The 24,214-nt window shown below is 44.4% G+C and overlaps 2 protein-coding genes across 4 annotated transcripts; both read left to right on the top strand.

Moving 5' to 3' along the window:
- Window positions 1-786: 786 nt before the first annotated feature.
- On the top strand, window positions 787-7,559 carry Serf1a (small EDRK-rich factor 1A). Its single transcript, XM_038324379.1, has 3 exons — window positions 787-937; window positions 1,776-1,884; window positions 7,290-7,559. The coding sequence occupies exons 1-3, from the start codon at window positions 931-933 to the stop codon at window positions 7,360-7,362; spliced, it is 189 nt and encodes a 62-aa protein (XP_038180307.1). The 5' UTR covers window positions 787-930; the 3' UTR covers window positions 7,363-7,559.
- A 4,575-nt stretch (window positions 7,560-12,134) lies between these two features.
- Smn2 (survival of motor neuron 2, centromeric) lies at window positions 12,135-23,969 on the top strand. Of its 3 annotated transcripts, none has more exons than XM_038324082.1 (9): window positions 12,135-12,267; window positions 13,461-13,532; window positions 13,734-13,853; window positions 14,676-14,876; window positions 15,072-15,215; window positions 17,500-17,592; window positions 18,732-18,842; window positions 21,018-21,068; window positions 23,684-23,969. In XM_038324082.1, exons 1-8 carry the CDS (start codon window positions 12,196-12,198, stop codon window positions 21,063-21,065), a joined length of 861 nt encoding a protein of 286 aa, XP_038180010.1. In that variant the 5' UTR covers window positions 12,135-12,195; the 3' UTR covers window positions 21,066-21,068; window positions 23,684-23,969. The 3 variants fall into 3 exon arrangements, with proteins under 3 accessions (XP_038180010.1, XP_038180007.1, XP_038180011.1); XM_038324079.1 differs by having other exon boundaries at window positions 23,665-23,969; XM_038324083.1 differs by lacking the exon at window positions 17,500-17,592 and having other exon boundaries at window positions 23,665-23,969.
- The last annotated feature ends 245 nt before the right edge of the window (window positions 23,970-24,214 follow it).

Genomic DNA, 24,214 nt, shown 5'->3' with positions numbered 1-24,214 from the left:
CATCTATACTTTTGCATACATTTAAACTATTCATTCCACAGTACAACCCCTTTAAATGCCCAGGCAAACGTCAAGCGTCCAGACCGGCTCAGCTTGTAAAAATGGACAGGTAAGAAACTAAGTTTCTGCTCGAGGAATGGAACCTAGGGGATGGAATGCAGACCACCACTCACGCTAGGCAAGCCACACCCCCAGCCCTGTGTGTTTTCATTCACTCTCTTCAGCTCTTACCTAGCTTGTAAAGTTGTTCTCAAGTATTTTGGATCCCACCCAACCAGAAAGCCTGGGCTTAAAACTCCTAAAGTTCTTTCCATCGGAACGAGGGCACCGGGATAAAAGCGACTCTACAGGCTTTGGAGCCCTCGTGAGATAGATCCGTCTCTTCTGTCCTCCTTGTCAGGTCGTTTCTGCTCGGTGAGGATGATAAAGCCTCCCTTCAGGTTGGCCACTAGAAAATGAGGGTTCAGCATCTTTTCGCCGGGGGGGGGGGGGGGGGGGGGAGGAGGGAGGTGGGGGGAAGGGAGGAGAAAGGGGGCGGACAAAGAAAAGCTGGAGTTCTTTGTGGGAAAATTGGGCGCATAATGTTTTCGGCTTATCAAAACTCGCGTGGCTTGGCATGAGGACTCGTCTCTGATACGGGGCTCGCTCTCCGACCTCAGTACCCCCACCACCATCCCCGCGCGCGTGGGGACCGACGGGGCGTGGTCGCGGGGGAGCGAGCGGTCCCGGGCGCGCACGCGCAGTGGCTCTCCGGCCACGCCGCGGCTGTTGTGGGTCGGTGGGCGGGGCGGCTGGCTGACAGAGCGTGGCGGCTCCGAGGGCCCGCGCGGGGCTCAGCTTCCTCAGCGCCGGGCTGCGAAGGCAGCCGAGCGTGCCAGCGGCCGCTGTTTCTCCGAGTCGCTGTCTTCCAGGCTCCGGCCGGTGGTCGGCATGGCCCGTGAGTGTGCGGACCGTTTGAGGGACACGGGGGTTGGGGGGAGCGATCGGCCCCAGCGGAGGGGGGGGGGAAGGGGCGGGACACACACGCACACTTACACACACGCACACTTACACGCACACTTACACGCGCAGGCAGGACAGGTGCCCGCCCCCCTGGTGTCGGTGTGCGTGGGGACCGCACCCACCGAAAGCGTGCGCGAGCGCCGGCGGGACCAGGTTCCCGAGCTGTAGGGGCTCCTGAGGTCGAAAAGGCTGCAGGGGAGCCCGGGTGCCCCCCAGCTCTTTTGTTTGGTCCTTGAGCTCAGCCTCTGCTAGCGGTGACAGGCGAACTGCAAAGGGCTGAACCGATTTGGGGCGAACAACACGGGACACCTGACCATCTCTCTTCACACATACCCAACAAAGGCAGAACTTATTTTGTGTCTGGCGTGGGTACACAACCACTGGAATGGTTATTTTTATTTTTAAAAGTTGTTTATTATTATTTGGGGGTGGGGGTTTCTAGACAAGGTTTCTCTGTATAGCCCTGGCCGTCCTGAAACTCACTCTGTGGATCAGGCTGGCCTTGAACTCAGAGATTCACTTGCCTTTGCCTCCCACGTGCTGGGATTAAAAGCTGCTAGTGGACACCTATATTGGTACGGTAATATACTTTAGTTCTTGAGTGTTTCCACTTCAGCTTCCTCCTTGTCGATCTCAGAATAACTATGTGATATTATGCTTTCTTAGTAATAAAAAATAAATAAAACTTAAAGGCTCATAAATAAAGACCCTTTAATTTAGTTACTGATAATTTTGAGGATGGGAAAAGAACATGACTTTTTTAATCATTGTAGGTGGAAATCAAAGAGAACTTGCCCGCCAGAAAAATATGAAAAAAACCCAGGAGATTAGCAAAGGAAAAAGAAAAGAGGATAGCTTGACTGCCTCCCAGAGAAAGCAGAGGTGAGTGGTCCTGAAAGAACTTTCAAGTCAGTGGTAGTTTGATTGCCTTGTTTCTAGAATGAGTGAAGATTCTTTTTTTTTGGTTTTTTGAGACAGGGTTTCCCTGTAGTTTCTAGAGCCTGTCCTGGAACTAGCTCTTGTAGACCAGGCTGGCCTTGAACTCAGAGATCCGCCTGCCTCTGCCTCCCGAGTGCTGGGATTAAAGGCGTGCGCCACCACCGCCCGGCTTGTGAAGACCATTCTTAAACCCTTGCTGGAACTGAGCATCGCCTACACTAAGGGTTAACACTGCAGATCTGGGTAGCCCTAAGTCTACTAAAACCATGCGCTGGCATCATCGTCCCAGCCTGTGGATGAGGAATTTCAAGCCTTGAAGCTGTCAACTGTTTGCAGAGATTCTCTTGTATCTCTTATAAACTGTAAGGACTTTATTAGAGAAAACAGCAAACACCCTCCCTATGTAAGTACTGTTAGACGAACAGGATACAATGTCTCCAAAGCAGACAGCTTGCCCCAAGGAGTCAGAATAACAAGTGGCTCAGTTACAGAGATCAGTGTTCTGAAAATCCCACAAAGTACAGCCTCGTGGAGGTCCATTGGGGTTGCAGTGAAGATGCAGACACAAGATTGATATAAAACCTTATGCACCAGGTGGTGGTGGCGGTGGCCTTTAATCCCAGCACTAGGGAGGCAGAGGCAGGCGAATGTTTGTGAGTTTGAAGCCAGCCTGGTTTACAAAGACAGTTCCAGGACAGCCAGGGTCACACAGAGAAACCCTGTTTTGAAAAACCAAAAGAAAAAAAAAAAAGAAGACGTTATGCTACTCAGAGACCAGCATAGGCTACAGAGACCTACGGATCATGTCTCAAAAAAAAAAAAAAAAAAAAAAAAAACAAGGGGGGAGGCAGGCGCTGAGGGTATAGTTCAGCAGTAGGAACACTTGCCTAACATCTGTACAGCTGTTCCATCCCTAGCACTTGAGATGACTGGGTATGACAGGTATCACATAGCTGCCCCAGAAGCACTTTAATGCCCAGGGCATAGTGTTGCCTAGTTGTAATCCTAGAACTCAGGAAGCTGATGCAAGAGAATAAGGAACTTGAGGCCATCCTGGACTACATGACAAGATAGTCCCAAGAGATGATAAATGCTTCATATTTTTTTTACACTTATTGTGTGTGAGTGTCTTGTTGGCCCAAGAAAAATCTTTAATGAGGTTGCAGATTACCATGTTGAAAGGGGAGTGGAGGACCTGGAAGCATGGTTCAGTGTTACATCACATGCTTTGGATACTTGAGCTGCAGGTTCAATCCCCAGACCACACGTACATACAAGAAATTCAAGTTATAAGTTCTATCATTGTATAGGATAAGAGAAACTAGGAACTGGAGCACATGAATCTCATCCTCCTGGCAAGCTCCATGAGGACAAGAATCTTGGCTGGAGAAAGATCTTAGTGTCTCATGCCTCACATGCCTGAAGTCCTGGGTTTAGTCCCCTGTGCTGGGGATTTCATTTAGGATCTTTTTCACTTAACTCTATCACTGAGCTATGTACACTGCATATTCTAAAGTGAGATTTCATTGTTCATAAGGAAGTTGGAGGTTAGGTGTGCTTCAGTGTGGCTTGTTACTCAATCCTTTACATGGGGGTCATCTTGGAAACCACTAAAGCCATTACTCCACACCCTGTTCTAATTTAATTATGATGAGATGGGACTGGACATTAGAAATAAAAACACAATGCCTCGGGTTCAATCCCAGCTCTGAAAAAAAAAAAAACAGGAGTGACACATGCTTGTAATCCCAGCACTTAGGAGGTGGAAGCAGAAAAATCAGAAACTCAGATCATCCGCAGTTTGCATCAAGTTTAAGGCCAGCCCATCTGGTGAGACCCTCTGTGGTTATGGGATGGGAGCATGCCAGGGCTGAAGATGAAACTCATCATCTGGTAGAGACTTTCTCTAACATGTTCGAGGTTCTGAATTTGATCCTCCTCTGCCTCTCCTCCCCCGCAAAGCACACTAAACAAGTTTTATTACACCTATCATAGTTAAACCATGGTTGAGACTTCTTAGTCAATGAGATCAAATCCCTTAATGGAAGAGGTGTGTAGGTCCTTGTGCTTACAGAGAAGCACTGGGGAAAACAGGAATGTTAAACACACAGAGCTGTCTCTTCAAAGAAGAGATGTATAACCTGTGTTCCACCCAGAAGGCTGGGAACAGAAAATAGCCTGGCAACTTTGTGCTGTCTGTGTGGCCAGGACACAGTGGCTCCTGCAGACCCTTATCTTGAGCATTGTCTCGGTCAATCTGTAGCTCTATCCTTCCCTAGATCTTTATTGTGAGCTTCTCTTGAGCCTGTATCTCTGGTTAATCTATAGAACCTATAGGACCTATCCTATAGAGAACGTCACTTGTACATAACTAAGAGTTTTGATGTAGTCATGTCTTAAGCTTTGTTGTGCACGCAAGATTGAACTAATTATCATCAGGAAACTTTTTCCAAATTTTGTTGTGTGTAAATATGCCTAAAACAAAGTACCCAGTTTTAGACTCTGAAAGTTTGAACCAACAGCAGCTACTGAGTCCTCTTGAGCTGAACAGCCTTCTTATATCATGTGATCATTACTCTCTGTTGGCCTTAGTGGTCACAGAGACCCCCACACCTTAAGTATCTCTTGTTTCATGATTGTTTATGTGTGTACATGCTTCAAGTACTTATAAGGGTACACATGTGTGTGAATGTGGAGGCCAGAGGTTGATATCAAGTATGTTTCCTCCATCACTCTCCACTATTTTCGACAGGGTCTCTCACTAAATATGAAGCTCACCAGTTTGACTAGGCTGGCCGGCCAAATGAACTTGAGAGATGTGCCTGTCTAAGCCAGCCTGAGGTTTTAGACACACACCGCCAGGCCCTGCTTTTTACATGGATTTTGTGGATCCTCCTGCCTGTGCAGCAGAAACTGTAGAGACATCCCCACAGCCCCAGTGACAGCGACTGATAGAGCAATAGACCTGCCTAAGGCTTCTGTTAGCTCTCCTTGGAGTAAAACGAGTATACATCAGTGACCTGAAATGTTCTTTTTATTGGAGAATCTATTCTAGCCTGTCCCAGAAATAGCACTGTTTAGGTAATACTCACCCTTCAGATGTACCATATATGACACCCCTCCACCCATTGTGACACTGAAAGTGGTGTTCACCCCAGGGTGAAGAACAGGAGAGTGAGGCTGTGGTCTGGTGGTGTTTGAGGCCCAGAGTCTCATTATAGCTCACACTTGAACTTGGGATTCTGCTGCCTCGGCTTTGCAAATTCTGGGTGCCGGGCATTAGCCACCACATCTGGCTTGTGGCTCTGAACTTGAGTGATGTTACTAAGGTCATATAGCAAATACCAGAACTTGATTTGAAGCACAAAATAACTTTACTTGTTCTTAATTCCACTTAGTGAATTCCAGTTAATTCATCTCTCTGTAGCTTTTCCTTCTTTTTTTCAATTGTACTTAGAAGTGTCCTCTTAGAGAATTAGCCAATACTGAATTAAAACCTAATTCTAAATTTAAGTGTTAACAACATAGGAAAGATCCATGATTTTGAAATTAGCCAGACCTTGGTATTTATGTGATTTGAGGCAAATTATTTAGTCTTGTGCCTATTTTGATATATAGATTTTAAAAATGATTTACTTACTTTTATTTTGTGTGTACGAGTACTTTGCCTGCGTACTACCTGTATGCTTGATAGCCATGGAGTCAGAAAAGTTATTGAATCCCTGGAACTGAGGTTACAGTCTGATGGTTGTAAGCTACCATAGAGGTTCTGGAAACTGAACTTGGGTTCTCTGCAAGAGCAGCAAGTGATCTTAATTGTTGAACCATCTTGTCCCTTTCTGTTTTTTAATATGAAACATGGGGATAATAACTGAAGTTGTTGGACTTAAGCAAAAAAAAAAAACACCCAAAAATCAATAGGGCTTGGCTCAGAGAAGGTGATTTTGTTTGACTTGATCTCTTTTTATTTTTGAGACAAGGCTTCACACTGTATCTCAGACTTGATTGGAAATCACTATATAGCTTAGACTGGCCTAGAACTGGTAGTAATCTTAGCCTCCCGTGTCCTGGAATTACTGGTGTGAACCACCATACCCAGAAGAGGATGTTGAATATGTAGCTATGTAGTGTATTTTAAAATATGGAGTCCTTCACCTGTGAATGAGGCACTAGATTTGATGCCTAATGTCATTAAATATTTGTTCTGTTTCATGGAATTCTTTTTAAAAAGGACGTGGATAAGTACTCATCTGTCCCAGGTTAGCCTAGAAGTTTCTATATAGTGGAATCAGACCTTGAACTTCTGATCTCCTGCTTCTGCCTCCCAAGAACTTGGGTTGTGGGAGTGCACCACCACATTCAGCAACCACTAAATATAAAAAACAGCATTTGAAAATATATGTGTAAGTATGGCCCACTAACTCATAGATCACCCAGCTAAGGTGGTTTGGCTGTAGTTCATAGTTACATGACGTGAAGATTCAACCAGGGAGATACAACGGTTATGAAAGTTTTTCTAATACCATGTATTTCTTTATCATAATCCAATGTTAAGTGTTGATCATTTGATTTGGGGCTTTTAAAAGTTGGATTGTTGGGGCTGGAGAGATGGCTCAGTGGTTAAGAGCACTGGCTGCTCTTCCAAAGGTCCTGAGTTCAATTCCCAGCAACCACATGGTGGCTCACAACCATCTGTAATGAGATCTGGCACCCTCCTCTGGCGTGCGGGCATATATGGAGGCAGAATGTTGTATACATAATAAATAAATAAATCTTTAAAAAAGTGGGATTGTTGTAATTCCAACAATCAAGAAGTGAAGGCAAGAGGATCAAGAGTTGAAAGTCTTTTTTGGCTATGTATCAGTTTGAAGGCCATCCCTGAGCTATATGAGACCTTGTCCCAAAACAAACAAAATAAAACAAAAACACAGAAAAGAATTATAATATTTATACTGGAGTCCTGGTGTCTGTTAGGGTATATAGGAGACTGCCTAAATGCACTGAGGCAGTGGCAGGTAGATTTCCGTGAGTTTGAGTCCAGTCTGGTCTACACCGTGAATTCAAGGGCAGCCATGGCTACACAGTGAGACTCTGCCCCCTCACTCTCTTTTCTCCCCATTGAAATGAAAGAGTTTTGAGATATTTAATGCCTAAGGCCATGATAACACGGTGTTCAACTGCCTTTCCATTCTTTGCTTTTCTATTTGTCTATATGCATAAAAGTAGGAAAAACATGACTGTTTTTGTCTTATGTTGTCTTTTAATGTACCAAAAAGTTATGCATAGAAGCAGTGGTAGCATGAAAACAGTTTTCCTGTGAAAACGTAACACTCTTTTCTCTATTCCAGGGACTCTGAGATCATGCAACAAAAGCAGAAGATAGCCAATGAGAAGAAGTCTATGCAGACAAGGGAAAAATGATGACTGGCTTTTTGGCAAACCTGGGTGCTATTGCCAGTGGGGTGCATCATAAGCTCTAAGATCAAAATTCCTCAGAGTGACTAATCATTACCTGTGTTATAACTTATCCTTATAAAACTGTCTATTTTAAACTTTACTTTTCACCCTTAATGTTTTAAGACCATTTTCAAAGAATAAAACACTGACCATGCATGTAACATATTGGTGAATATTACTTTTATCAGTAGAGAACATTTATGTAATTTATTAAACAGGCAATGTATTAGTTACACTTGCATTGCTAGGACCACAGTGCCTGACAAGGGGAAGTTGAAGCAGTAACAGATTGGCTCATGGTCTCAGGATTTCTCTCCTTCATAGAAAGCAGAGCAGAGCAGCTCAGTTCATGGTAGGAGGAGCACATAGCAGAGGAGTCCATGCCTGGACAGGAACCTAGCTAACATACAAAGTCCTGTCCTTAACGACCTCGATCCCTCCACTGGGCCTCATCTCCTAAAGGTTCCATAGCCTCCCCAAATAGGACCTCCAGGTGAGGAATAAGCATTCAAACTATGAGCTTTGGGAGATACTTCAGAGATGAGCAACAATGGGTCATGTGATTCACGAGTAGGATCTCTTATATAAATCTACAATATTTTTTCAATATTCACTATATTTTTATTTTTTTATTTATGTGTATTGATGTTTTTCTGCATGAGGATGTCAGGTACCCTGGAACTGGAGTTAGAGACAGCTGTGAGTTGCCTTGTAGGTGCTGGGAATTGAACCCGGGTCCTCTGGAAGAGCAGCCAGTGCTCTTCACTGCTGAGCCATCTCTCCAGCCCCACAAATCTAGACTCTTGGCCATACACTTTGTTTAGTAGTTCGACTTTGTTTTTGTTATTTTCTGAAACAATTTCATTCTGTAGTCCAGGCTAGTCTTACACATGTAGCAGTCCTCTGAGTTCTGGGACTGTGTGGTCACAGCGCTAGCCTAACAGTGATCTTCAAGTTTTCTTCAATGTTTAAATACTTATATAGTATTTGTATGTATAGAATGGAGACTTTTCTCTGTCTCACCCGTCTCCCACTGGACCGGTTTCTCTCTGCCCACCGTTTCCAAGTAACTACTCAGAGGCTTAGTATCAGTTACAATTGTTTGGCCAATGGCTTAGGCTTCCTACTGGCTAGCTCTAACTATCAATTAACCCATTTCTATTAGTTTATACTTTACCTTATAGCTTGCTTCCCTGGCAGCTACATGGTATCTCCCTGACTCTGTCCTCCTTCTCTCTGTCTCTTTGGAATTCCTGCCTAGCTTTAATCTGCCTGTCCATTGTTTAAAAAAACTATTCATCAACCAATAAAAGTAACACATATAACAGAAGGACATCCCATATCGGCCACAATGCCCGCCTAAAGTGGATCTTTAAGTTTTTGTCTATTATCAATTTTCTTACATTTTAAGTATCTATTTAGCATGTATATGTGTAGCACAGAGGCATGTCGAGATGAGAGAACACCTTAGCCATTTCTCACTGTCCACCATGGAGCTCTAAGGGAACTGAGCTCAGCTCGGTGGCAAGTGCCTTAATCAGCAAGGCCATCTGACAGCCACCCCCCAACTTTTGTGTTGTATTTTGTTGTTTTAGTTTGGTTTCAATCACCAAGACATTTTACAATCCCACCATAAATGTGTGAAAGTTTCACCTCTCTCCGCGTCCACCACTTCCTCTTTTGGGGGCTGATACCCCAAAGAACAAGCTGCACAAGCATGTAGTACACAAACTGGGACAAGTATGGCGACGGGTTTTCTGACGCTGGCCCTTTCTGGAGACATTGGTGGTATTATATTACTCTTGCTTAAACATCATGTTTTTAGTCTTATAAAATTTCTACCTTTTGCTATGGTATTTTCAAGTCCTTATGATATAAGGATCCCAACTCCTATTACAGGGGAACCAAAGCCTCCTCTCCATCCAATTGATAAAGTGGGATTTATGGTCTTTCTTGGGCAGGGACGATGTCCCTCATTAGCATAGAATTTATAGAAGACTGATCATCTTTCAGCTCCTTAGAAAGAGGCCTGGGGATTGTGACAGGACACTAGGGTGCCCTTCCCAGATACCTTGCCCGCTTGCACAGCTGGGAGCATTCTTTCTTTACAAACAATGTCTATTACAGCTGGGAGCATTCCTTCTCTACAAACAATGTCTATTACAGCTGGGAGCATTCCTTCTCTACAAACAATGTCTATTACAGCTGGGAGCACTCCTTCTCTACAAACAATGTCTATTACAGCTGGGAGCACTCCTTCTCTACAAACAATGTCTATTATAGCTGGGAGCACTCCTTCTCTACAAACAATGTCTATTACAGCTGGGAGCATTCCTTCTCTACAAACAATGTCTATTACAGCTGGGAGCATTCCTTCTCTACAAACAATGTCTATTACAGCTGGGAGCATTCCTTCTCTACAAACAATGTCTATTACAGCTGGGAGCACTCCTTCTCTACAAACAATGTCTATTACCACCGTTATTGGTGTCGCTGTTCTCATTTTTTTATTCTGGGACACAAGAGCCCAGAAATCTCATTGGGCACTGCTGGGTTGCCCTATTGGCTATGCCCTATTCTAAGTTGCTCCATATTATATAAAACATGTTTTTAATTGCCAGGCTGTCCCCTGTCCTGGGAGACTCCATTTTACTTTGAGACAGGGTCTCATTGTGGACCTTTGATTGGCCTAGAACTTCTATATGTAGACCAGGCTGGCTCCCAGCTCATCCGCTTGCCTCTGGAAACTCCATCCTGCAAGTAGTTTCTGACTCCATTAGGGGGAGGTTGACCGCAGCCTCTGGGTACACCATGCAGAATCTGTCGGGAAGCATCCAGTACAGATTGGTAAGTGACTTATTCCTGAGAGTCGAAAATGTAAATATGATGGTAGTCAATCTAAATTTTCTGGGATGAATCGAAACTATGGGGGTGGCGGGCAGTGGTGGCAACACGCCTTTAATCCCAGCACTTGAGAGCCAGAACTAGGTAGATCTGTGTGAGTTCGAGGCCACCCTGGTCTACAAGAGTTAGTTCCAGGACAGGCTCCAAAGCTACAGAGAAACCCTGTCTCAAAAATTAAGAAAGAAAGAAAAAAAGAAAGAGAGAGAGAGAGAGAGAGAGAGAGAGAGAGAGAGAGAGAGAGAGAAAGGGAGGGAGGGAGGGAGGGAGGGAGGGAGGGAGGGAGGGAGGGAGGGAGGGAGGGAGGGAGCGAAACTATGGGGGCACAAGGGTATATCAAAATCCTATCAGGAAAACCAGGCCCAAGAACTTATCAGACACGCCAGACCAAGGGAATGGTCAGCCCCTCGCCTGGGACCCATTATGAAATGGTAACACTGCAATGGAAAGCCCTATACCACCAATCCATCACCTGATACAGTTATGTGTTGTGTGCATCAAGAACCAACAAGCAGAGGATGCCTGAAAGGGTGTATGTGTGTGGGGGGGGTTGTCAAACCAGAGCCTTGACAGGCACGCCTAGTAGCCCTGATAGAGACCAGAGCCATGACAAGTTTCTAATAGTCCCTGCCAGGGACCAGGCCTTTGTTTCGGTTTACTGGAGGTGGCTGGAGGAGAACAAACAGTTGGGGGGTGGGTAGGGGGTGGGAACACAGCTGAGGGGCAACCAATCACCGGGCGCCCCCTTGGCCTTCTGCTGTCTCAGCAGATAGCTTTCCCTATCCTGCTGCTGAAAGGTCCCTACCACTAGGACCCCCAATCAGCCCCGAGACTAATCTTTCCTCCACCAATCAGTACCAGATTAATCCCTCCTCTTCCTTGGATTTCCCCTAACTCTGCTTAAAAGGAGCTCGCGACCTTCTTGGCTGAGGTGGGTGGGGGGAGAGGCGAGGCGGGGGGGGGGGGGGAGGGGAAGGCTCCCCATTAGCCACCCCAACGCTGGAATTAATACAGCGCTCTTGTTTATTACATACGTGATTCTTGGTCTTTTCTTGGGGGTTTCAATGCCTTTATTGTGCAGCTCTATCGGGTTACGTGCCATTGCTAATACTAAATTCTAAAACTATTGTTTAAAAAAGAAAACAAATTTGACAGAACCTGTAATCCGCAAACTCGGGAAGCTGAGGTAGTAAAGACCAGCATAGGCTATATTTATTAATTTATTTATTTTGGTTTTTCGAGATAGGGTTTCCCTGTGTAGCTTTGGAGCCTTTCCTGGAACTCACTCTGTAAACCAGGCTCACAGAGATCCACCTGCTTCTGCCCCCCAAGGGCTGAGATTAAAGGCATGCGCTACCACGGGCCGGCTCAGCATGGGCTGTAAGGCGAGGCTGAGCTACAAGTGTGGGACTCTGACTTGAAAAACGAAAAAGGAGGAGGAGAGGTGGAAGAAAGAAAATAAGTTGGAAGGGCTGGAGAGATGGCTCAGAGGTTAAGAGCACCTGAGTTCAATTCCCAGCAGCAACCACATAGTGGCTCACTGGTGCCCTCTTCTGGCCTGCAGGCATACACACAGACAGAATATTGTATACATAATAAATAAATAAATTTTAAAATACATAATAAATAAATAAATTTTAAAAAGAAAATAAGTTGGAAGAAGAGGGGGTAAAGAAGAGAAAGAGAGGGGGTAAAGAAGAGAAAGAGCTAGAAGAAAGCGAAAGGGAGAAAGAGGAGAGAGCCGTAACAGGAATAAGTGGGGGCGCATTAGCCATTTGCCTAAAACGTGCGGAGCAGCTCTCGCTGCCTCCTGGCCACCGTGCACTTCCGGTCCCAAAAGCCCCTTGCGACGGAAGTCGTCAGTGGGCGAGCCGGCAGCGTCCGCGGTAGCTCGCCATGGCGATGGGCAGCAGCGGCGCGGTCTCGGAACAGGAAGACTCGGTGCTCTTTCGGCGTGGGACCGGCCAGGTGAGGTCGCGGGTGGCGGCGCACCCCGGCGCTAGCGGCGAGCGAGCTCGGAGTGCCGGCCGGGACCGCGCTCGGGCCCCTTGCTGCTACCCCCCTTCCGCAGGAGGCTTCCGGTGCGGCTTGGGCTCCTGAGTGGCTCTGAGCCACGCTTTGCTCCTGGGAGCCTGTAAGGGATGTGCGGGAACAGGGGCAGGCTGGCGGAAGCAATGAAACCAGTTAGGAGTCATTGAAATGTTCCAAATTTAGGTCACCATCCAGATGTTAGCGTGAGTTTAGATTAGATACAGCCTTGTCACTAGAAGGACCTAGTTTCGCAGGTAACTGTCGATAAGAGAATTTGAGAGAGAAGGGTAACTGAAGTGCCCTGCGTACCTGCTACCTACTGCAATGCATTGAGGCGGGGAAGACGAGAGAGGCTTCTAGTGTTTCAAGTGGGCGAGACGGAACATCAGAGCCAGGCTTCGTGGTGCATGTTATAGTCACAGCCCTTGGGAGATGGAGGCAGCAGGGTCAGGAGTTCAGGATCAGCCTTACGTACAGAATGAACTCGAGGCCAGCCTAAACTACAGCGGGACTCAGTGAGAGTAAAATAAACACTTTTAAGTATGAGAGTTAAATCAGAGCTAGGTTGATGGACCGTTCCCGTGACCAGTCCCAGCGACTTGAGAGGCCGAGGCAGGATTGTGAGGTTGAGGTTAGCCTGGGAAATAGAACACGCTTCATCTAAAAAAAAGTTTAAAATATTAGGAGCTCCGTCTTCATATGCTAAGTGTGATTTCTGCCTGCAGTGTAGGGTGGGAGAAGAGAATTCAAGGCAGCATTCGGCAGTGCTGCATCACCGTTCCCTTCTCTTGGGGACAGCCCAGCAGTTCATTTCCTACATGGAAAATTTGACTTTTGGCCTCAGTGTACACCCGGGTGGTCTGGTTCTTTCCTTTTTTTGTTTGTTTTTGTTTTGTTTTGTTTTGGTTTTGGTTTTGGTTTTTGAGACAAGGTTTCTCTGTAGCTTTGGAGCCTGTCCTGGAACTAGCTCTTGTAGACCAGGCTGGCCTCGAACTCACAGAGATCCGCCTGTCTCTGCCTCCCAAGTGCTAGGATTAAAGATGTGCACCACCACCGCCCGGCTCCTACTATATATTTCTAATTAAATCTTAACTGTCCATAAATTATTTGTATTCTTTTTTTCACTTCAGAGTGATGATTCTGATATTTGGGATGATACAGCATTGATAAAAGCTTATGATAAAGCTGTGGCTTCCTTTAAGGTATGAAATGTTTAATCTTCTGCACTTTCTCATTTCATAACATTGTGTGTGTGGGGGGGGGACCTGAGTAACTTGGGGCTTTCTTAGGTGACGGGACCGTGAGACCGTCTTAGAGTGTAATGGTTGTGTTAAGAAATGGCGACTTTCTAATAACATGTCCCTCTGTAACATGTGCTTTTATTTCTGTTACTGTGTCCATAGCATGCGCTGAAGAATGGCGACATTTGTGAAACTTCAGATAAGCCAAAGGTCCCAGCTAGAAGAAAACCCATTAAGAAGAATAAAAACCAAAAGAAGAATGCGACAGCTCCCTTGAAACAGGTTGTGTGTTTATTTAAACAGGGTCCTGCTCAACCTGAGGGAGAGGGTTGATGGCGCTGTTTAGAGTGAATGAGAGCTATAAGCAGAGTCAGTAGTATTGCTTTCTTAAGGCAATCGAGATGGCGAGATCACATACACACACACACACACACACACACACACACACACACACATGCGCATACACATGTATGCATGGATATATTTTTCTCCTGTGGTTCTGGGTATTAAACCCATAGCTTCTTGCATTCTGGGTATATGCTGTGTAGTTGATCAAGTAACTCTAGCTCCCCTCCCCCCACAGTTCAACAGTCCAAAAACTATTATGGGAAAACAAAAGTTTTGGGTAACTAGGTCTGCTAATGTAAACGCAGGGTCTGAGTGGGAGTATAGTCCAGTTGTAGAGCACCTTGTACACACCCAGCCTTGGGTGTCCCAGCATCAAACCCACACTGTCAGAGCCCTGTAGATGAGGTGACATTGTTTGTTTGTTTGTTTTAGCTTTTGGGTTTTTTTTTAGGGTAAATATTTTGATGCCTCATTAGTCAGTTCATTTTTTCCACAAAGGAAGTGTGTTGACGTCAGATGAGCTCCTGCTATTTTTCTGTCCAGAGTGTTGGGTGTGTCATACACTTTTGGTCTGTTTTGTTCTTCATGACAAATTAGGTGGTAGAGCACATTACAGCCATTCATCATACTGGGACTGAGTAGGGTCCTTTATTAAGTGGATGGGAGGGTTGGAATTACAGCTGGAAAGCTGGATTATGGTTTGTTCTTGTCAAAGAAGTAACATGTAGACGTCTGCATCTTTCGTTTCTTTTGTAGTGGAAAGTTGGCGACAAATGTTCTGCCATTTGGTCAGAAGACGGCCGCATTTACCCAGCTACCATTTCTTCCATTGATTTTAAGAAAGAAACCTGTGTTGTGGTTTATACTGGATATGGAAACAGAGAGGAACAAAACCTGTCTGATCTCCTTTCCCCAACCTGTGAAGTAGCTAATAATACAGGACAGAACACCCAGGAGGTAAGGTCATGGATATGTCTGTTCCCAAAACAGAGACTGGATAAGGAAAAAGCCTTATAATCAGTTCCCATTTGACCCTCTAAGGCGTTAGACAACATTCTTTCCCACCCTCCCTTGTTCTCTGTTCATTGGCTTTTAGCTAAGAAAGAAGCACCAGGGCCGTACACATAACAAAAATGTTTCTTCTTTTTAAAGAATGAAAGCCCAGCTTCAACAGATGACAGTGAAAACTCCTCCAGATCTCTCAGAAGTAAACCACAGAGCAAGTCCAAAGCTGCGCCGTGGGCTTCGTTTATCCCGCCACCACCAATGCCAGGGTCAGGACTGGGACCAGGAAAGGTAACCATTAAGTAATTTATAGCTTTTCGATGAAATTCTACTCTTTTTTTTTTTCAGGCCAGAAGCTATAAAAAAAAGGAAAGGTAATAGTGAAGTAAAGAGTCCCCAGATTGCCATGGCGTAGTAGACTGCTAACTAGGGAACTTTGCTTTGTAAAATGCTTTCGATTACATTTATGGTGTGTGTTTGTGCACATGTGTGTGTGTGCGTGGGATGTTTGCACATATGCTACTGTGGAAATCAGAAGTCAGTTTGCAGGAATAGGCTCTCACCTTCCACCATGTGGGTTCCCGGGATAAAACTGGGGTCATCAGGCTTGGCATCAAGCACCTTTTGTTCCTGAGCCATCTCACCAGCCCTAGTGTACTTCCTAAGTTAGAAAATGACTGCTCCGTTGGTCGCCTAGTCGATATTGTTCCCTGTGTCACCTGTATTAGATATGTGGGGGAAAAAGAGTCCTATAGGATTCATATATAATAAGGGCATGATCTCAAGTAGCTCCCAGTTTTTATTGTTGTTTGCTCTCTGTTTTGTTTTTTGAGTTTTTGTTTGTTTGTTTGTTTTTGTTTTTGTTGTTGTTTTGAGACCTGGTCTCTCACAGCTGAAGATGACCTTAAATGTCAGAGCCTTGTGCCTCCACCAGCTAAATGCTGTGGGATTACAGGCGTGTATCATCCACCACAGCTAGTTTGTCCCAGTTCATATTACAGCATTAAAAAAAAAAAAAGTGGAAACACTCTTCTTATGGCTCTTTGGTTGTAAGTAGTAGAAGTCAACTTTAAAAAGAATTTTAATTATGGGCTAGGTTATGGGTAGAACCTTAACTAACTAGTTCTTTTGTACCAAACAGTTGTATTTTTCCTCAGAGAGTATGGTATTTAGATAATTCATGTGTGTGTATGCGCAAATGTTTGTATGTGTGCATGTTATATTGGGTACTTGTACATGTGGTAGCCAGAACTCTACACTGAGTGTCGTTCTCAATCCCTCTCCACCCTGTTTTCTGGGACAGAGTATGTCAGTGAACTTGGGGCTTGCTGATTCAGCTAGAAGGACTGGCCAGAGAGTCCTAGGGATCCTGCCTCTACCGCCTCAGTGCTGGGATTGTAGGTGTGTGCTGCCTTGTCTGGCTCTGCTGTGCAGGTGCTGGGGACCCACACTCAGGTTTCTTGCTTGTGTGGCATGTACTCTACCAGCCAGATTGTCATTGCTTACCCCAGATAATAATTTAAAAATCAAATATGATTTAACACTTTTCCTTAAGATTTTCTTTGAGAGACGAGCAAAGCAGTACACCTGTCAACTCTCACCTGGAGAGGCTGGAGGAGAGGACTACTGAATTAAGAACTAGTCTGGGCTACCTAGTGACGCAGATTTTAAAAAAAGAAAAGAAAAGAAAAGAAAAAGAAAAAACAAAACTAGAGCCTAAAATGAAAACAAGGGACAGAGGGCAGTTCAGGGGGTGATGACATCTGCCGCAAGCCTGCTAACCTGAGCTCAACTCGCTGGAGAGAAACAAGTCGCATAGGTTGTTGTCTCTAAGTTCCACATGAGCATCATGGCACATGCTCACTCACGCACACATGCACAGCTAAATAAATTATGTTTTAGAAAATATAAAAAACAACAAAGGATTTTCTAAGTTTTCTAATCTGAAATGATCAAATCTCTTAATGTATACCTTGTCTTTTTGGTATTTTTTCTTTACAGTGTACTTTAAATTAGATTATATAAGTAATAGAACCTCCAAAACTTGTTTTGTTTTTAAACATTTACCCATTTGGGCGGGTACTGTGTACATACAGAGGTTAGAGGACAGCCTGTGGGAGTTGGTTCTCTTCCTCCAGGTGGGCCTGGGGAATCAGACTCAGGCTGTCAGACTTGGTGGTGAGCACCTTTCTCTGCTGAACCATTGTGTAGACCCAGTAATAGGATAACTACAGTGGTAGTGGGGGAAGGCTATATAACCTTAAGATGAAATTATCTTGGTAAATACATTGTCTCTTATTTGTTAGGCAGTTGCAAATCTTTACTGTGATTTTACTTACTAAATGTGTAGAGAAAAGAAATGAAAAGAACGCAGAGGCTACCATTTAGTTACTTCTGTGTGTGTGGGGGGGTTATCTGTGTGGAGGTTTGTGCCTGTGGATACAAGTGCTTTTAACTGCTGCTGTTCCATCTCTCACTTCCTGTTTTTATTACTTTGTTTTTTAATACTCCTCCTTTCACTGAAGGAAGGAACTTTCCTTTAAAATATTAACTTTCTTTGAAATATTCTTTATAGCCAGGTCTAAGATTCAATGGTCCACCGCCGCCGCCCCCACCCCCTCCTCCCTTCTTGCCGTGTTGGATGCCTCCGCTCCCTTCAGGACCACCAGTGAGTAAAAAAGAGTTTAGGCTAACCAGCTTTTATATACAGCTTGGGATTTTGTAAAACATAGGGAACTGGAGTATGTTACCTTAGGCTACCCCAAGGTTAGATTCTAGCAGATAAAAACTTAAACCTCAGGTCTTGGTTTTGAAGGCCCCTCTATTACCCAGACCCAGTGCTCTCCCAGTCTCTTCTCCATGCTCTGTTAGGTGTTTCCCGCAGTAGTTGGTATCCAACCTGAGGTGGTAGCTTCTGTTAGAAAGACTGTGCCTCCTCACCATTCAGAAGAGATCATGTGCCTCCTGGAGTACTTGAAGCTAGCTTATGGCCCTGTAATTTCTCGTGGTAGATCTCTTCTGTTGTTGCTTTATGCTTGTAGATGGTTTTGGTTGGTGTGTGTGTGTGTGTGTGTGTGTGTGTGTGTGTGTGTTTTGTCTTTTGTTTTCCCTAATGGAGGTTTTTTCCCTTCGTTTGTTTGTTTGTTTGTTTTCTGAGATATGGCTTCTATGTATAGCAGCCCTGGCTATCTTGGAACTCGCTCTGTAGACCAGGATGGCCTTGAACCCCACAGAGATCTGCCTGCCTCGCCTCCCTAGTGCTAGGAAGTAAAGGCATGCACCAACCACCAACTGGCTCTAATGGAGTTTTAATGTTTTTTTTTTTTTTTTTAAGATATTAACTAGTAGTTAAAAGGATGCTTTTGAACACCCTGTATTTGAGTAGGATTTGGGTAGATGTTCTACCTCAAATTGTTCTTTGCAATGGCCTTGAAAATGCTGTGTGGGGTGTGTGTGTGGTAGTGGTGCTCTGTTTTTGTCTCTGTGTGTTGTGTGCGCGCGCGCGCATACATGCATGTATGCATTACTTGTGGAAAAGCTAAGTACCTATGTTTTGTCTCCTATGCACAGCTTCATAATGGAACAAAAATAATCTAAGCATATTTATTGTGTGAACTGTTTCTGATCTTTGTTAAACTTGTTGATCTTTTACTATTATGGCTGGTGTCTAGTGCTAGAATTTAAAAAAATTAAATAGAAGTCATCTCATGGGGTGTAGAAGTAGGTGCAATTAATATCCATTATCTCTGTGTAAAATGGGTTCCTGTATTTCAATATTTTCCTAATTGGATTCTTTTCCATTTCTAGGTAATTCCTCCACCCCCTCCCTTATCTCCAGACTGTCTGGAAGACACTGATGCCCTGGGAAGTATGCTGATCTCTTGGTACATGAGTGGCTACCATACTGGCTACTACATGGTAAGGATTGCCTGGAACTTTCTTGATGTGTGTGCTTTTTGCAGTTGTGCGACTGCTGTACCTAGAGCCAGACCCTGAGTGACTACAGCCAGTTCCATTTGTGGAGACTAAAAGTTGAGGCAGTTTTGCAGCTGTCGGACTGCCTGGAGTGTGAGGACTGACAGCCTCTGCCAGCGCCCTCCTGAGCGTGGCTGGGGTTGATGTCAAACTTCTGGTTTTTGTGTGCAGGGGTCTTTTTTGATCGTTTTGTTTTTTAACCTTTTTTTTTTTTTTTTGAGGCAGGGTTTCTCTGTGTAGCCCTGGCTGTCCTGGAATTCTCTTTGTAGACCAGGCTGGCCTTGAACTCAGAGATCCTTTTGCCTCCTGAGAGCTGGGATTAAAGGCATTTGACACCACCTGGCTCATTTCAAACTTCTTTAATGCGGGGCACACTGCAATTCTAGAACTCAGAAAACTAGAATTTAGTGACACCTAAGGTAGTTTTAAATTTCAGTTTTTCTGCTTTGATGATAATTTTTGTTTTTCCTTGTGGATTGGAGCTTATTGTATCACTCAGGCTGGCCTCGAAGTCCTGGGTTCATATAATGTCCTTAGCCTCCTGAGAATCCGGGCCTGCATGTGCACTGTCACGCCTGGATGTATTTGTACTGCTGTGGATGGGTTCTTAGACTCATGTGGCTGGATTTTCTGAGTGTTAGAGATCATCACATCCCGGGCCTTGCACGTGCTGGGCAAACCCTACCACTGAGCTGAATCCCAGCCTGTCCATTTTTTGAAGTTGAGCATTTTGTTGGTAAGCTTAATCTACATTCTTGTGTATAGTTGTAGCTATATTACCTTGCATTATATAAATAGGAAAGTGATCTGTTTATCCATTCTGCTGTTAGTGACTATGCTCACCTCTTCAGTCTTTCTTATAGAAATCAAAGCAAAATAAGAATGAGTGAGAGTTGTTACTGCAGTAACTTAAATGGGCTCTGTGGTCTTCATCGGAAACATCACTTTTCAGTACATCTCGTGACTTTGGATGTGAATTTAGAGCACATAAAGATAAATGTAGATGACATTTACATAACAAACGAGGGCATTTAGGTAGTCTAACCAGGAAAACAATAAAAGTTTGAGAACTTTTTTTTTTTTTTTTTTTTTTTTTTTTTTTGGTTTTTCGAGACAGGGTTTCTCTGTAGCTTTTTTAGAGCTGAGAACTTATTTTTTTTTCTTAGACTTTAGCCCTTGTATTTAGTGAGTTTTGGTATTTAATAATTGCTGGCTGGGTTGCAGATTGTAGAGCATTTCACATGGCAGACAAGTGCTCTCCTACTGAGCTACACCCTCAGCTGTAGTGAATGGTGAGATAGATGTCCATCACTGGGGTCAGGAGGATCTCTGGTTATAAAGAAGAAAACTTAACTGCAGCTTCGTGTTTTACTTTGTGATTTGTTTCTGTTGTTTGGGGTTGTTTGTTTGTTTTGCGGGGTCCCACTCTGTAATCCAGGCTTCTGAATCACTATATAGCCTAGGCTGGCCTCCAAATTGTAGCAGTTCTCCTGCCGTAGCTTCCAGTCGCTGGGGATAGAGGCGTGTGCCACCACGCCAGGCTTGGCTCAGTCACCGTTAAAGCATATTGGAATACTATAAACTTATTTTCTGATGGTATTCTCTTAAAATTAGTACAGCATCTCATGTGAAACATTTGGTTGTTTACGTAGTGCTGGAGGTCAAACCAAGTGACTTCTTGCACATTAGGCAGATGCTCTCGCACCTAGCTGTATTCCCACTCTGATGGTGTCTTGTGGCAGGGTCTTACTTCTATAGTTAGCCTTGCACTGGCCTAGGACGGCCTGAAGTCAAGACCCTGAACACTGGGCCAGCAGGTGTGTTTCACTTTGTTGGGCTTAAGGGGTTTTTTGTTTTATTTTCTGTTTTGTTTTTAAAATGAGAGACCGGACTAGCCTTGAACTCACAGAGATCCCCCTATTTTCTGAGTGCTGAGTTTAAAGGCGTGGGTTACTACACCCAGCAGGAGGCAGACTTTACAGTCCCTGTGTAACTGAAGCCGGTCCTGAACTGCTGATCCTCCTTTCCCTGCACCCCACCCCGTGCTTACACTAGGCTTGAAATGTTCACTCACACATTCATCCTGTGCTTTCAGCCTTTTATTTGCTCTTTTTACAGGGTTTCAAACAACATAAAAAAGAAGGGAAGTGCTCACATGCAAATTAAGCAGTAAGTCTGTTATTATTGTAAGAGCTAATCTTAACCTTGGCATAACTTTCATTATGTAGGAAATGAGTGTTTTGAACATTTAAAAATTAAAATGTCAAAAAGTTTATATAAAACTATACTGAAGACATTTTATTTTTTAAAACTCTGTGTGTGTGTTTCTGCCAAATATGTGTGGGTGCATGGAGGCTAGAGGAGGGTGTTAGGGCCCCTGGAACTTGAGTTACATGTAGTTGTCAGCTGCTTGACATGGTGCTGGGAACTGAACTTGGGTCGTGTATAAAAATAGCAAGTGCTCTTAACTGCTGAGCCCTCTCTCCAGCCCCATGAAACACTGGCAAAATTAGATTAAATATTGAACTATCCCCACTTCATGAAATTCTCATGGTGTCAAAGTGTTACCGCCCAAATATTTGGTTGCTTTGGTTATGTGGGCAAGCCATGCTTTTCTGAGAAAAGATCCTTCAAGTCCATATTGTCTAGCCTCAGTCTCTGTAGTGCAGGGATTATAGATACACAGTATCACACCTAGTTTAGAATCTGGTTTAGGGTGTGAGGATAATTGCAGTGTCATTGGCCAGTTGAGCTTGGCCATTTGGGTTTTTGGGTTTTGCTTTGTTTTTGTTTTTGTTTTGTTGTTGTTATTGTTTTGGAGGGGCATTAGGGATTGAACTCATGGTTTCACACACATAGGAAGCAAATATTCTGCCACTGAGCCATATCTAAAGTCACACGTGTACTTTCTAAATTAAGCTTTTTTGTGTATGTGGAGGTTTTGCCTACATGTATGCTTATATACCATGTGCATGCCTGTGCCTCGAGGCTAGATGAGTGCATTGGATCCCATGAAACTAGAGTTATATATAAGTGGTTGTAAGTTGCTTGATTCTTCTAACAAGAGCAGTAAGTGAGTCCTTTAACCACTGAGCCATCTCTTCAGGACACACACCCTCCCTCACCCTCCCCCCCCCCTCCGCACACACTTTGATAAATATGCAATGTACAATATACTGCATTTTCTATTGTCTTAATTACTGTTCTGTTGTTGTGAAGAGACAGCATGACCAAGGCAACTCTTATGAACGAAGACATTTAACTGGGGGCTTGGCTACCATTTTAGAGGGTTAGTCTATGATTACCGTGGCAGGACAGACAGGCGTGGCTCTAAAATGGAAACTGTTTGTTTATTGGTTTTTCAAGGGGAGGTTTTGCTGTAGCTTTGGAGTCTGTCCGGGAACTAGGTCTTGTAGAACTGACCTTGATGAACTCACAACGCTGCCTCTACCCCCCCGAACTCACAACGCTGCCTCTACCCCCCCGAGTGCTAGGATTAAAGGCGCACAACACCACTGTGTGACTGGTAGCTGTTTACCAGTAGAGTTCTTATTGGAACCTTCTAGAGGCTCTAATAGTTTTAGTTCATTTTTAATTCTAGAGATATTAAAATTGTAATTCCACGTGACTAATTTCTAGTTTTACTGTATTGAAATGCTCACTGCACTGTTGAGTCACCATTTTTTTAATGAAATTATTAACACATGATCTGATTTGTAGAATGTTTTAAATTCTAACAGGACAGATCAAATACTAGTATTCCTTAATTTTTAAGTTACTATTGCATATCTTTATTCTTTGCATTCTATATAAAAATATGATACAGGGGTTGACAAGATGCTTCAGAGAACACAGGCCTGATGAGCTGATTCAGTCCCCAGGCTGGAAGGAGAACCAACTTCACTAGTGTCTCTGACCCCCACCCTCATACACACACACATGCACTAGTGTCTCTGACCTCCACCCTCATACACACACACATGCACTAGTGTCTCTGACCTCCACCCTCATACACACACACATGCACTAGTGTCTCTGACCTCCACCCTCATACACACACACACATGCACTAGTGTCTCTGACCTCCACCCTCATACACACACACATGCACTAGTGTCTCTGACCTCCACCCTCATACACACACACATGCACTAGTGTCTCTGACCCCCACCCTCACACACACACATGCACTAGTGTCTCTCCCCCCCCCCCACACACACACACACATGCACTAGTGTCTCTGACCCCCACCCTCACACACACACATGCACTAGTGTCTCTGACCTCCACCCTCATACACACACACACACATGCACTAGTGTCTCTGACCCCCACCCTCACACACACACATGCACTAGTGTCTCTGACCCTCACCCTCATACACACACACACATGCACTAGTGTCTCTGACCTCCACCCTCATACACACACACACACACACATGCACTAGTGTCTCTGACCTCCACCCTCATACACACACACACACATGCACTAGTGTCTCTGACCTCCACCCTCACACACACACATGCACTAGTGTCTCTGACCTCCACCCTCATACATACACACACATGCACTAGTGTCTCTGACCTCCACCCTCATACACACACACACATGCACTAGTGTCTCTGACCTCCACTCTCATACACACACACGCACTAGTGTCTGTGACCCCCACCCTCACACACACACACACACACACACACACACATGCACTTTGTTCTTTTGTTTATGTATGACTGCCTAGACTTTTTTCTTTCAAATTCAGGTTCAGCTCTCTCCCACAGAGATGGTGTGTTGGTGTCCCTGGTCAGTATGAACAGAAGTCTCACTGTCATCTCGCTGACTCTTGGCTGAGTAGTGTTACCACCAGTGTTTTCCCGGTCTGGGCTCTGCCTCACTTGCCAGTGGAGTGTGTTTATAGGAGCACACTTTGAGGAACCCAGCGGTGGAAATGGAGCGCATGGAAGTCAGTCTGCCAAAGCTGTGACTGAGCACAACTGTAGAACTGTGACTTAGTGTGTCAAGATTTTTATTAATGCCTTTACAAATAAATAAAAGTTCTGTCTTGAACTCTTGACTCTATAAATATTTTCCTTTGGGATATATACAGTGAAGTTGAGTCTCTGTAAAGATACAGAAAGAAAACTACTCAGACTTATTACCTGGGTAAAGGGTAATTTGTAGGACAGATTGATGAAGGTTTGGGAACAAAAACTAGCTCATGTCATGAGGACTCCACTGGCCAGCCAGTAACCAAGGTGTGTTCTGGTTTGTATGTGTGTCTTTCATGGCTCAGATCTGGAGGTTAGAGAAGA

This window comes from Arvicola amphibius, chromosome 3, assembly GCF_903992535.2.
Source record: "Arvicola amphibius chromosome 3, mArvAmp1.2, whole genome shotgun sequence".
NCBI classification, from domain to species: domain Eukaryota; kingdom Metazoa; phylum Chordata; class Mammalia; order Rodentia; family Cricetidae; genus Arvicola; species Arvicola amphibius.
This window is presented reverse-complemented; position numbering and strand designations above follow the sequence as displayed.

Excerpts from the sequence above, each read along its gene's own strand:
- Serf1a (XM_038324379.1), top strand. Across the intron at positions 1,885-7,289 it reads GCCTCCCAGAGAAAGCAGAG|GGACTCTGAGATCATGCAAC; the intron begins GTGAGTGGTCCT and ends TCTCTATTCCAG.
- Smn2 (XM_038324082.1), top strand. The coding sequence starts at position 12,196 with ATGGCGATGGGCAGCAGCGGCGCGGTCTCGGAACAGGAAGACTCGGTG. Across the intron at positions 12,268-13,460 it reads TTCGGCGTGGGACCGGCCAG|AGTGATGATTCTGATATTTG; the intron begins GTGAGGTCGCGG and ends TTTTCACTTCAG. Across the intron at positions 13,854-14,675 it reads CGACAGCTCCCTTGAAACAG|TGGAAAGTTGGCGACAAATG; the intron begins GTTGTGTGTTTA and ends TTTCTTTTGTAG.